Genomic DNA, 14,907 nt, shown 5'->3' with positions numbered 1-14,907 from the left:
AAATGTTCCGCGTTCATAGGAGGAATTGATGCTTCGACAAGGCGAAGGAAAGTTAAAAGGGTTATAAAATATTAGCAAGGTTTTGTAATTATGTATATGCATGCTTGTGTCAAGGTTTCAGACATTCTTTCCGGAAATGAACTATGATCTTTTTGTTATTCGTCTGAATTATTCCTCTCCTTTTAATGCAAGAATCACTATTTTAATCGGTAAAGTTTAGTATTACGTTCATCCAAAGGAGATCGTTGCTAAATATAATCAATTCTACATTGCAGCTGGAAACAAGCCGTGCTTTGCTTTGCGTTTAGTTAAAGCTTTAAAAAATGTTTCCGTTAATAACCCATCACCTTGAAAGATCTCCTTACCTTGTTTCACATTCAAGTGAATATATAAAACCCTTTAAAAAATTTTTTAAAAAAAAAAAATAAAACAAAAAAAAAAAAAAAAAAAAAAAAATATAGATTGCATACCAAACAAACATAAAAGTCGCTGCGACCTACTAAAAGAGTTTTAAAATCTATCAGTGTACAAACTCCAGCTAACTAATAACAGCATAAACAGTCCTACTTCAATTTGATCAGTAACCTCGTCGAAAGATTGATGTAAAAAGATGGCTATGTACGTAGCAAAATCTGTCGCTCTGAAAAGTCTCAAAGCAAATGACTAGAGGTTAAATGCAAAAGAATATATCTCAAGCAAAGCATTTGACCAATTCCTAATCATTTAACTAAGCTTTCATAAGTTCCGCTTTTAAGCTTGGCTAAATCTATTTAATAGTTGCTTAGTCGAGTCCCAAAGGCTTGCCTGGATAAATATTTCACGAGATCTTTCTAAAGAAATATTTCAACGAGCCACCTTTCTATTGGCGAGGAAAGCTAGTGTTTCAGACACTTCTATCTTTATAGTTTCTTTTTCTAACCGCCTATGTAAGATTGGTAGAAGTATTAAGAACATGACAGAAATTAAAAACTAAGAACTGTTTTCACAATTGACACTTGTTAACGGCTAAAGCACCCAAGCTAGTAGCTGTAACAGATTATTAAAACAACTGAAGGTCTACTTATTACACAATCATCATGACTGAAAAAATGCTCCAACTGCCGGTTACAATAATGTGGGTCTGACCAATTTTCGCGACAAAATCCAATAAATTACAGCATTGCAACAAATGATGCAGTTGAAGGTTGAGCAAAAATTCAAATAAATTAATTTCCTGGCAGAAATTGTTCGCCACTATTGTATTTATTTTATCTTATGGCTTTTTGTCAAGAATTTAAATGTTATGTTATATAGAAAATCGATATGTTATTGACCATTTTAGTGTGTGAGTCTTGTAGTATTTTTAATTTGGCGAGCCCGAAGGGCGAATCAAAATACAAATGACTAGTGCAAATGTACAGCAATACTACGAACTGATATGTCCAAAAAGTAATTTATTATCCTCCAACGTTTTCTTTCCCAAAATGCTGACTTTCCACCGTTTTCTTTCCAACCTTTTGCACGGTCGGGAGGAATTAGAGGACTACAGGGAGCCAGTACAACAGTCTCGTGGAGTGTAACACGTATCGTGAAAACAGTTTAGGCTAATGAACGTCAATAAACAGAGGGTTTTTCTAGTAACAGTTTGCCTTAAAACATGACGTACTGAGCTGAATAATGATATTACCCTACCTTTCAAGCCAGCAAAACGGCGAGATCTGTCTCAGCAATCGCCGATTTGCATCGCAACTTTCCCTTCGTTCGATCGCCTTTTGTGCCTGTTTTCCAGTTGGAAAAGTACTTCAAATTCTAGCAACACAAACAAAGCTACGGCGTGAAGATTCGTGTGCGTTTCAAATAACATTTTAGCATCGCTTACAACTACAAACTGACAATTTTTACCAATAGGTTTGTTAACCTTTTCGAAGAAGGATGAATCTTTCAATATCAATTTTAATGTTGAAATGGCAACCGTTACTTGTTCTAAGTAAGTCACGCTATCGATTTTTCATTTCTCAGAATTTCATACTCGGTTGGCAAATTTCTTAGAATATTTTACTGAATTACTGGTATACTGAATTGTTTCATGTGATAATTTGGCACTATCACGGTCGCCCATTTTGAAAGAAAAGGGAAGGACTCTTGCAAAATAACACTGACTTTGTTAGAGTGGAGAGCACAATGGGTGAATCAGTTCGACCAAGCATTTATCATGAATACCGCGTGAGTCTTTTTCTCTTTTTACAAATAGGCCCAAGTAAAGTTACTATAGGTTAAAAATATGGGCGAATGGCTCAAAAAAATAGCGATAAGAATATTTTACAAAGTGACTAAGTGAGCGTTATTTAAAGGCCAAGCGCTTTTTACGTCAGACTTACCTGTCCAATAAAATTCTATTATTATGATTAAACGTTTCCAGACCCTACTAAATAATGCTTCCCTTCGTTATAATGACTCAGAATAAGTCAATTTTACAGGCTGATTGCAGTTCCGTTTAGGAAACTTCATCCATAAACGAGTTTCAAGCGAAATTATGTTGAAATCTAGAAAGTTCAAAATTTCGGACGTGTCTAAAATAAACACTATTCAGAATGGGATTTACTAGTAAATCTTTTCGAATATAAACGAAATCGCAGCTCGCGAACGTATGTAACAAATATCATGTTGATATTGCAAGTCAAAACAACTTGAGTCGAGAGAGACAGTTGTTTCTTCGCTGCAGGAAACAACCAAGCAAATCGATTTTCCGCTGAAATTCGTTCGTATTAATAAAGTATTCGAAAAGGTTTTATTACCTTGTTCCAAGTCAAAGCTTCAAACGCTCCTGAATGATGAGTGTTCGCTTTTACCAACTTTGGAATGTAGTATCAAACAAACCCCTTTCCAAGAATTATCAGCTTTGAAGTCTCCGGAAATATTTTTCCGAGAAATGGCGAAGCGTGATGTCATTGTATGAGAAAGACGAGAGGCTCTGGGACGAGAAAATGGACCTTGGCTACTTTTGGAAACAATTAATGCAATCAACAGTTTTAAAAATGCCGTAAGGGACGGACCATTACTTTTTTGGAGGGGGAGGATGAAAAATATTGAAAAAAAATTGTTTGCAGGGCCTGGAAAGACAAAATAAATTGTTTGCAAAAACGATATGTATAACAAAAAATAGTAAGAATTTCGAAAACAAATGTTTGCACAGGTGCATAAACTAAAACAAAAGTTTGCAGAGGAAAACGTTTCATCTCCCCTCCCCCCCCCCCCCTCCAAGAAAATAATGGTCCGTCCCTTATGAGCCCAGGCCGTAACGTTTGGTTTTACTTTTTTCATGAGCGCATAAATCTGGGGGATGTTAGATATTTAATGTAAATAGCTTCTAATATTTTTTAAACGCTGTACATAGTTTTTATACATTTTGATAAATTTGTAAAAATACACATAATTCAGTCCGAGGACTGCCAAATACAAAGGCAGGTCTCATATTGGAATAGAAAAGGGATTTGGCGTCGAGCCAAGTGGCCCATCAGGCCGGAGCTTTACTCGGTTTCAGTAGCATGAAGCGACTAGAAGTATTTCTACTCCCCCCCAGGCCAACCCCCCTTACTGAATGGTATGCTAGCCCCTCGCAGGGTTACCCTAAGCATTAAATTCGCCGGTCCCCATTTTTATATACACTTTGGTGGAGAGTAAAGTGTCTTGCCCAAGAACACAACACAGTGACCCCATGCCCAGCCAGCACTCGAACTATATTTATATAACAAAGCAAGCTCTACTGTGGCGGTGGTCTCGATAACGGGGGGCGGGGACTCTAGACTTTCCCAAAGTCAATTTTGTGGGTTTTTGGCGGAGGGCAATCGGGCGAAAAACTACTTCTTCGCCCGCTTCTCGCAAATTCAAGTCTGGTTCATTATCGATGGTGTTTCGCGTCTGAGATTTGGTGAGAGTATTTTTAAGGTCCAAACACTTTCCCTTTCAAATACAATTTTTGAGAGAATAGGTCACCCTTTCATATACATTCCATATAAAATTGTACCGCTTTCAGATACCTACTGTAAAAATACAACATCCCTTTTCGAAACTTACACTTGATTAACAGCTTAAAATACTGCGCGGGTTGGAGATACTTTAAAAAGCTCTTTTAAATACCTAAGTGTCTGGGTTTTTCCTGCATTTTCCTTTTGTTTATTTCAATTCATTTCATTAAATCCGTACTCTTTTATATGCCACCAGCTAGCCTAAAAAGATACCCCTTTCGGGCACATCCCAGGACCCCAAGAGGCAAGACGAGGCACTTGCCTTGTCTAGATTTTAACACAGAATTAAAAAAAAAACCTTGCGGTTCGGTTGGGAAAATCATTCCCAGCTTCTAGATTTCAAAATTATCTGGGGGAGCATTTCCTCAGACCCACTAGTGGCTCGCACCTTCGGCACTCACAACATTTGCCTCCTCATTGTCAAAAATCTGGTTTTGGCCCTGCATCCTCGCCGTCTAGTACACTATAGTTGGACAGAAGAGGAAAAACATCCAGCCAACAACAAGTTATTCCACCGGCTAGTCCCAAATTCATTCCACTCCTCTGACTCTGCCTCAATTGATGATCAATAATTCCATATTGATAATTTTCGTCATTCCCGTCGCCTGTTTGCATGACAATTTATTGATATTGTACGGGAAAATTGCATTTTGACCATCACTATTGTGTCGATTAACCTTCCGCAAGAAAAGTAACACTGATGCAGATTTCAAACGTGATTAAATGGTGGCTGGTGGCTGAGACCCCAACTAGATACGGGCCAAACTGAAACAACAGAGAGGGCTCTAAATCTTCAAAACCTATATCAAAATGCAACATATTTATTTGGGCCTTAAAAGCGGAAAGGTTAAACACCGTTGTGCTCCAATGTATGAAAAATCTCAGGCCCTGAAGGACGGTCTCCTGCCCCTTTAAGCTGTTTTTTCCGGAATCAAGCGACAGTGTCAATGAAACCGGTCGGTATAAAACGCAGACCATGCAGACTGCAGACTGCAGACTGCAGACCGTGCAGACCGTGCAGACGGTGCAGACTGAGTAATTTTTTTTTCTTCTTTTTTTACATTGTGTTTCACGAAACTTTTCACGAACGGTTTCCGAAGTTCGTTTGAAATTCGCGAAGTTCGCTACGAACTTTAGGGGGAATTTCATTATGTAGTTGTCAATCAAATTACGAACTTCGAAACGAAATTGTGAATTTCACGTGCAGCGAAGTTGAAAGGTTGAGGAGTTCGCAAGTTGAGAAGAAGTTCGTCCAGTTTGTTTAATTTCATGAAATGAATCCGTTCACGGTACAGCAAAAAGCAATCCCAAGTCCAGTAAGGCAGGACATCAACGGACTAAAAAGCAAGGCTGCCCTGAAAATGGTTTGTGAATGTTACAACTGAGTTTTCCCAATGTCACCCGACACCCGACTAAAAATAGATTACAAGTTCTGCCGTGTGCAGTTTCGAAGGAAAAAATTTCAACAGATGAACCGGTTTACATATAAAAATACTGTTTGTGTGTGCCGTAAAAATCTTCTAAAGAGAAAAAAACGTTTTCCTTCTTGAATACACATCAGTTTGGAAAATCTGCGGAAAACCAGAACTTTTCAATTCCGTGTTGTTATACTTCTGTGTTTACACAACACGCAAGTCACGCCATCTGTCTGTTCGTGATAAACTCTGTTCCTCTGAAAGAATTTATATTTGCAAAAAAATAAGCTTTGGTTAAAAATTTTTTTACTAATAAACAACACTTGCTTTGGAACAATTGAAATGTGTATTTATTTACGAATTACTTATATTTTATTATTAAGGACAGTGTAAAATTTTTTGGGGGATTTCTCAAGAAAACCCTGTATTCCCAAAACATAACTACCAACCGAAGCATTTGTTTACGTTATAAAATTGAACTAGAAACCTGAACTTAACAAATAAACTGCTATATCCGACCAGTTCGTTTTACCTATAACTTAAAATGTTCCAATGTTTACAGTGTAACGCGCTCTCTGACAGTAGAAGAAAACTCAACAAGCTGGAAGCTAAATAAAATAATCCTTGACCTTGAAGCCAACTTTAGATGATTTCCTGCCTTCCTGGACTTGAAATTGCCTTTCCTTGTACCGTGAACGGATTCATTTCATGAAATTAAACAAACTGGACGAACTTCTTCTCAACTTGCGAACTCCTCAACCTTTCAACTTCGCTGCACGTGAAATTCACAATTTCGTTTCGAAGTTCGTAATTTGATTGACAACTACATAATGAAATTCCCCCTAAAGTTCGTAGCGAACTTCGCGAATTTCAAACGAACTTCGGAAACAGTTCGTGAAAAGTTTTGTGAAACACAATGTAAAAAAAGAAGAAAAAAAAAATTACTCAGTCTGCACGGTCTGCACCGTCTGCACGGTCTGCACGGTCTGCAGTCTGCAGTCTGCATGGTCTGCGTTTTATACCGACCGCAATGAAACGCATGCTTTTATTTTTCATTTTGTTTCTCCAACGACAAGCCTTGCACGAGGCAATATTTATACCTAATCGTACCTTTTTGGTACGCTTCGGCGGCATATCAGGCGAGTTTGGTCGAGCCATGGTTCGTATTTTGGCGAGACGCAGTCGAGCCAAAATACCCATGGCGAGACCAAACGAGCCTGATATGCAGCCGAAGCGTACCAAAAAGGTACGATTAGGTATTTACCGTACCCAAATTCAGCCTAAACTCCGGTTATATTTATCGCTCTGTTGATGACATGCTTGCAAGGTACGTACTGCAAATTGTGTTGACTAAGTCTTCAACACTTTTACCAAGTTCTTCTTCTGCCTTATTTTTCGCTTGTTTGTTTAGAGTTTCATTCTCTTAATTTTCAAAATCAAAATTAAGCGAAAAATTTAGAAATTCCGACTCCATTTTTCAGTCTGAATGTCTCAGTACTCATCGGCAAACATCGCGCAATTGGCGAGCGCGCTCAATAGTTTAGTTTTGGCGGGAACGTTTTTCTCTTTTTACGACCGCTAAACACCGCTTAATTAAATTACGAAGTTCTGTTTTATTGGTAAATCTCTTTTCAATTCATCGTACAGTAACACTTCTTTACTTCAAAGTGACCGTGATATGGTAGCATATCAGGTCAGTGACTTGATATCGTAGGATATCAGGACAGTAGATCGCGCTTCTGATTGGCTACTTGCGAATTTGGGTACGTCTCGCCAAAATACGAACCATGGCTTGACCAAACTCGCCTGATATTAATTAATATTGCTTGCTACACTTATTTTAACTAGGCTTACTTCGAAGCACTACTTATCTCTAGCAAACTATTAATTTGTATTACTCACATGAATTGAAGCTTCGTTTCTTCGACTACAAAAACACAGCCTTTTCATATACGGCTTCTTTTGGGGAAAAAATCAAACTTGAGCTTTAAATTTCTTCTGCAGGCTTAACGATTCATTGTTTTATAAAACAGTCTAGAATTTTGAACTCATTAGCTTGCAAACATTAAAACCAACGACTAAACTTATGTTTTGTGTTCTATTCTTACATAAATGTGAATAGATCATAAAACCACTAAAAACCAAACTGAGATAAAGTGCATTTCTAAACATCCACTGCTATTAATATACTTTTCCTTTACAATTCGGAGTCAAAATGAGAACGTTTGTTTACATCAATTACATCAATCGACTTTAAAGTCCTACCTCTTTTATACAACTATCTGTTTCTTCTGCTAAAGGGCATACTTCGTTTTGAGTTAAGTGCATGATTACTATAATTATGCATTTACACTTTTACTTTTTTTCGTCTACTTTTAAATACATAGCAGACGTCATCTATAATAGTAAAATTAGGACATTACTTGCAAACCAACAATATAAAAATACTTATGTCGAACTGACGGCTCACTTTTTGCCTAGTCTTCAATCTAAAGGTAGCGAAGCGGTGCGTTCAAAAGTGCCCTCGCGTTGGTTAACAATGTCTACTCTATAAAAGAACAATAAACCACTAGACGATATCAATCTAACCAATCCCAAACAAATTGTCTTCTCACAAAACTTCCTCAAAAGGCAAATACTCTTTTAGCTACGACATTTAGATAAACTATAGTTATGGTATGATTTATGAACTAGATTCATGCTTCGATATTTTGACTATCCAAACACCTAGAGCTAAGGTTTATACAATATATAAAGTAAACAAACATACATATATTGAATCCATTAACTCCATGCCAAATTACATACATGGGTTTAAATTTGTCATCATGAGCGCTTATCGCAACGTCAATCGCTGTGCATGTATCATTTGGCTTATTTTTAAGCTAAATTGTTCAGTAAAGTTTACGTCTGACTCATTCACCGATGTACACATGCATAGGAACTTTGGCCTTGGTGTTTGAGATACATTGTTCCTTGAATCGTTTCCGTGCAAGTAGCCGCTACACCCTGTCAAATGCAATTCATAGCATTAGTTTATACATACACGTTATAATAAACAAGCTGACCCGATCTTGACGAATATAATTAAAGGGTGTTGAATACACCCTTAATTTACGCTTTGTGGTCCGGGACCACCATTTTTATTATTTAATAATGATCAGCATGTTAAGATAAACTTTTTTGGCAAAGTTACATAAAAAATTCTCCGGAGCGGTTTCAGAGTTACCTGAAATTTTCGAAATTTTTCGGACTCGTGTTTTAGTTATAAGCACTTAAAGCGTAAATAAAGGGTGTTTTTAAAAGGTTATACCGTTGCTATGAGTAACAGTGACAGAAACAATAACCACAATTAGTTTTGATACTATTTTTGTAGTGAGAACTGATAAATGTTTGAAGCGCTGAGCTACAAACATTTATACAGACAGATCATATAGAAAACCAAACAGATCATATAGAAAACCTCCGAAGCAAGGTTTTGCAAAGGTTGGGCTTACTACGAAGAATTATTAATAATAAGTGTTTTCTACCAAGAGATATTAGAGAACTTTTCGTTAAATCAACTATAATACCTCTGTTAGACTATGCGGATGTCACATGGGGAGACAAAGCTAATTTTACTCTTATTAAGAAAGTCCAAGTGCTGCAAAATTTAGCTGCGAAAATCGTGCTCGATATGCCAAGGCATTCATCTGCTACCGAGGCGCTCCAACAGCTTGGCTGGGATATTTTAATCGAAAGAAGAATATTTCATAGATTAATATTGTTTTTAAAGGCCTTGATTGGCTTGATTGACTGGGATTTTAATTTTTATAGCTTTAAAGACATTAATAATTATAATAGGCCCAAATCATGTCGCTCCTGGGGCCAGAACCGATTTATTAATCAAGCTGCTCACGAATGGAACATTTTACCCGACAAAGCAAAAAGCACATTTGACATATTAGAAGTATTTAATAAGTTTTTTAATTACTTTTTAAAATTTAACTTTTTACATCTTCTATTTTTAACTTTCACTTTTTAACCATTTTTATTATATTTGTTATTTATTTTATGCAGGGCCCCACTGAGCGCTGGAAAGTGCTGGAAACTAGTGAGAGCCTCCTTAATTAGAGAATAGCAAAATGTGTGGATGTCAAAAAGAAATTTTAACAACTAGGTTTATGTATTAAATAATACAGTTGAATCACAATAACTCGAACCCTCAGTAACTCGAACTCCCGCTAACTTGAACCTTTTTCGATTCCCCATCAGGTCATTTTCTTACTAATTTTACCCTCGATAACTCGAACTCCCGATATCCGAAACCTTTTTCGATTTCCCTTGAAGGTTCGAGATATCGGGTTTCAACTGTATTTCCAAAGAGTTTCATTCCTGTTTTTTTTTCTAGCAATACTCACCTCAGTTTATCCTAGGCTTAACACGCACGACAATTTTTTCGGAAAGCTGCAAGGCCTGTTCAGCCATTCGGGCTGAGTAAACTTCGTTTGGGATCTTGGGCCAAGACACCTGATCCGGATAACGCATCCGTGCTGAACCACCAACAAGAGTCTCCAGTTTCCTTGCTAAATTGGTTAACTTGGAGTCGCTGAGAACATGTCTGAGACCAATGGAATTTTCAACCAAGTTGTGGACTCTAGTCTTGTCGACATCTATTGTGTATTGAGCGGCCTTCAGTGCCTTCTCTGCTGCCTATGGAGACAAATTACAGTTACGGATTCTCTTTGGACGTAATTAAAATATAACCTATAACAGTCATTTTAGAATGGCAACAACTTGCATAATTAAAAAAGAATAAATAAAAAAGCATGCATCTAAGAATTCTACTGCTACTTCTTTAATATTTTACTTAGCTTTTCTTTAGCTATTTGGTCTTTGACAGAAATAAATATCCCCTGTACATGAAGAAACAATGATAGTATCTTAATTTGAAGATTCATGGCGGCCCACCAAAATATGGCCAGCTCGGTGAATAAAAAATCTAAATGAAAACTAAAACAGCACAAGATCCCAGAGTTGCGATTTTCATGTACTTGTCTGTTTACCAATCAAACTAAAAAGACATTTTACCTGATGGCATTTAAAGCATGCCCACTCGTAGGAAGGTCTACTAGAATCAATTTCATTTGCACCGGCCGCAAGGTCAGCTTCAGCTTGTCTGAACCAGCGCCTGGCCTCTCCTGGTTGAGGATTCCGCTTAGAAAAACTTGGAGGATAATTCTGCCACGACTTTCGACCCTTCCAGGGCCCGTATTGTCGGACAAATCTTTCTCTGTATTCCTCACGATGCGAACCATGTTCTTTTGCACGGGCTATCGTGACATCACTATCTTTGAATAAATACGAGCCACCTAGACGGGAAATTTCATTCTTCATGTGCTCAAAAGCCTCTGAGCAGAATTCTTCATCTCCCACATTCTTCTCTGGATGCCACTTTAGAACTAGACGCTTGACTGTCTGTAGCTTTTGTTTTTCTGGTAGTGTCCATGCATCTTCCAGAACGTCTGAGATCTCACCAAAGACCACTCGTCTATTTCTGTTTTGGGGGCATTCAGATATCTCATGTAAACGGCAAAATTTGTGCAGGTTGACAGCATTGACCATTACTGGTTCTTTGTCATTTCCAATGTTGATTAAGTACTTCTTGTTCAAGATTTCTAGAATACCATTCTCATCCATCACGTTCTCAATAATTATAGCGTAGATGTACGTTGCAACTCCTTCCTCAAGTTGCACGCTTGGATCCTCTAGCTGATAGCCAACATATTCTCCTGGTTGAAATTCTACAAAGGCGTCGGTCAACAGATGATGGAACTCGATTGGAATAAAGGATCCTGGCTCTGGATAGATATCCATTTCTGCTGTCTTGTAGATGTCGTCTTGTCGAATACCTGTTTTATCCAATAAGGGCCAAATGTCACCGAGGGGACAAAGTAACATCTCAGGAATTAAGTACGCATTCTTTCCCAGAAGCTCACCATAAATCTCTACAATTACGTTGGAGACCACGGATCTAGCCAAAGCACCGCCGTCTATTCCTGTTCCCACATTGACATACACCCTGTAAGTCTCCTCGCCAGCCACCCCGTGTTTCTCTATGAAAGACCTCACTTCTGTTTCGCTTCCTGGAATGAAGCCTTCATTGTAAAAAAGTGCGGTTTTGAGGCTTTTCACAGCACAGAGCTCGATGCTTTGAAGAACTTTTTCCATATTTTCAATTGCTTGTTCGTCAAAATCTTCTCTCTGAGAGTTGGCGTCGCGCATAATTCTGACAATTGCACGAACAAACTGCGGAGAAGAAATCCGCTGCATCAGTACGTTTACAGCTCCACTTGTCACTTCGAGTCCTAGACAAGAAATTTCATTCTTGATGTGCTCAAAAGCATCTGAACAGAATTCTTCATCTCGTACTTTCTTCTCTGGGTGCCACTGTAGAACTAGCCGCTTGATTATCTGTAGCTTTTGCTTTTCTGGTAGTGTCCATGCATCTTCCAGAACGTCAGAGATCTCACCAAAGACCACTCGTCTATTTCTGTCTTGGGAGCATTCAGATATCTCTTGTAAAAGGCAAAATTTGTGCAGGTTGGCAGCATTGACCATTACCGGTTCTTTGTCATGTCCAATGTTGATTATGTATTTCTTGGCCAAGAGTTCTAGAATACCATCTTCATCCATCGCCTTCTCGATAATTATAGCGTAGATGTACGTTGCAACTCCTTCCTCAAGTTGCAGACTTGGATCCTCTAGCTGATAGCCAACATATTCTCCTGGTTGAAATTCTACAAAGGCGTCGTTCAACAGATGATGGTCCTCGATTGGAATAGAGGTTCCTGGCTCTGGAAAGATATCCATTTCTTCTGCCTTGTAGGTGTCGTCTTGTCGAATGCCTGTTCTATCCAATAAGGACCAAATGTCACCGAGGGGACAAAGTAACATCTCAGGAATTAAGTACGCATTCTTTCCCAGAAGCTCACCATAAATCTCTACAATTACGTTGGAAACCACGGATCTAGCCAAAGCACCGCCGTCTATTCCTGTTCCCACATTGACATACACCCTGTAAGTCTCCTCGCCAGCCACCCCGTGTTTCTCTATGAAAGACCTCACTTCTGTTTCGCTTCCTGGAATGAAGCCTTCATTGTAAAAAAGTGCGGTTTTGAGGCTTTTCACAGCACAGAGCTCGATGCTTTGAAGAACTTTTTCCATATTTTCAATTACTTGTTCGTCAAAATCTTCTCTCTGAGAGTTGGCGTCTCGCATAATTCTGACAATTGCACGAACAAACTGCGGAGAAGAAATCCGCTGCATCAGTACGTTTACAGCTCCACTTGTCACTTCGAGTCCTAGACAAGAAATTTCATTCTTGATGTGCTCAAAAGCCTCTGAGCAGAATTCTTCATCTCGTACTTTCTTCTCTGGGTGCCACTGTAGAACTAGCCGCTTGACTATCTGTAGCTTTTGCTTTTCTGGTAGTGTCCATGCATCTTCCAGAACGTCAGAGATCTCACCAAAGACCACTCGTCTATTTCTGTTTTGGGGGCATTCAGGTATATTTTGTAAAGGACAAAATTTGTGCAGGTTGACAGCATTGACCATTACCGGTTCTTTGTCATTTCCAATGTTAATTATGTACTTCTTCTTCAAGAGTTCTAGAATACCATCTTCATCCATCACCTTCTCAATAATTATAGCGTAGATGTACGATGCAACTTTTTCCTCAAGTTGCAGACTTGGATCCTCTAGCTGATAGCCAACATATTCCCCTGGTTGAAATTCTACAAAGGCGTCGTTCAACAGATGATAGTCCTCGATTGGAATCAAGGATCCTGGCTCTGGATAGATATCCATTTCTTCTGTCTTGTCGTCTCTTTCAAAAGCTAGTTCTATCCAACAAGGGCCATATATCACCAGCGGGCATCTCAGAAATTAAGAACGTATTCTTTCCCAGAAGATCAGCATAGATTTCTACAATTACAAAGACGTTTAAAGGTCAAATGAACAGAAATTTCAAAATGCCATTTTAACCAACCAAACGCTAAAACTATCCATTATTGAGTAAAATTAAGAAAAATTTTTGCTTTCCAAGCCTTAAAGCGTGAATTACAGCATAAAATACGAAGATTTCCGAAGGCTTCACGAAAACGTTTTTAATGACTGCGCACTGAAATGGAAGGAATGGAACGAGTTTGTGACGTCATAATTGGTGTTTTTGAAGACGACCGCAGACCGATTTCGCAGACCGCACCGACGCCAACGTCAACGACAACGCCTGGTGCAAAATGAATTTATATTTTACTTGAGAATCTCGCAGCTTTCCGAACGCATTCTGCTTATTTATCGCTTTAAGAACTAGCTCCCGCTGAATATTCAAAGAAAGCGTTCAACCCCAAATAGAAAAACCAAAAATTAGCCGTCGTGACTGACGTTGTCCAAAATACGCAGAATTTCGTCATTTCACGATGTTGTTCGGCAGAGAACGGCTTTGAATTCAAAACGCACGTGCATCGTTAAGCGCGTGCAGAACGGCTTTGAAGAGTACCAAAATTCAAGATGCACGTGCATACTTACCGGGCGTGCAGATTTAACGTTAAATGCTAATGAGAAAGAACAATAGAGATTCCTGATTTGTTTTCATACTAGCGTGCATTCTACCTTTATCTCACATGACATGCAAAACGACAGCAAACAAAACTTTAGGCTATTTTTGTGCTTTAGCTATTCTATTTAAAAAATTAGCCTCTCTAAACAACAACCAACAATCAATCCATTGAAAAACGGCCGAACAGAACGAAATAACTGCTTGAAATGTCACTAAACACATTTATTTTGATTTTAAGGTGCCGTCTGCGGAATCGGTCTGCGGTCGTCTTCAAAAACACCAATTATGACGTCACAAGTTTTTATTTCCGACAATTTTTCCGAGCACTCTACGATTATGACAGCCTAAAAAAAGCATTTTTCAACTTGCAATATCTCTGCGATGTAATGACCGATTGCTTTGAAACTTTGGGATATGTTTATTTGGCTCTTAATAAACACATGGGCAAAAAATAACAAAAATCGAAATTTCTATTCATTTGACCTTTAATGAAAGTCTCGCGGTCGCGCCAGGTGTTTAATTTTAAGCGATAAAACATATTTTTGTGAGATCTAGATCTATATACTTCTTGCGGTTTCTTTCTTTGTAATTACTTTAATTGCAATTCACTGCGAAGATCATTTCTTCCCTTTGCATCTCATCTGCAGCTCACACATATGAATTATTTCAATACTTTACGTCAATATCACGTCCCTTTAGCAACTCTGATACAAAGTCTTCTTGCATTGACGTGTTGAAATTACTAATGGAGGAAACCCAGCTCAGAATTTCCATCTAAAGAAATATATAGTAGCAATTGAAAGGTAACGGTGCGTATGATAGTTCGTGCAGTCGAAGAACATCCCATTTCAGTTAACGTTTTTAACACTACGGATACTAACCTCTTAGA

General features: G+C 38.3%; 1 protein-coding gene across 1 annotated transcript; it reads right to left on the bottom strand.

The window, feature by feature from the left end:
• Window positions 1-6,453: 6,453 nt before the first annotated feature.
• LOC144659416 (sacsin-like) lies at window positions 6,454-14,507 on the bottom strand. Its single transcript, XM_078519843.1, has 4 exons — window positions 11,942-14,507; window positions 10,490-10,978; window positions 9,820-10,111; window positions 6,454-8,428 (listed from the first exon to the last, which is right to left on the bottom strand). Exons 1-3 carry the CDS (start codon window positions 13,265-13,267, stop codon window positions 9,821-9,823), a joined length of 2,106 nt encoding a protein of 701 aa, XP_078375969.1. The 5' UTR covers window positions 13,268-14,507; the 3' UTR covers window positions 6,454-8,428; window position 9,820.
• Between the last annotated feature and the right edge of the window lie 400 nt (window positions 14,508-14,907).

This window comes from Oculina patagonica, chromosome 7 (assembly GCF_052425735.1).
Source record: "Oculina patagonica isolate OP01 chromosome 7, crgOcupat, whole genome shotgun sequence".
NCBI classification, from domain to species: domain Eukaryota; kingdom Metazoa; phylum Cnidaria; class Anthozoa; order Scleractinia; family Oculinidae; genus Oculina; species Oculina patagonica.
This window is presented reverse-complemented; position numbering and strand designations above follow the sequence as displayed.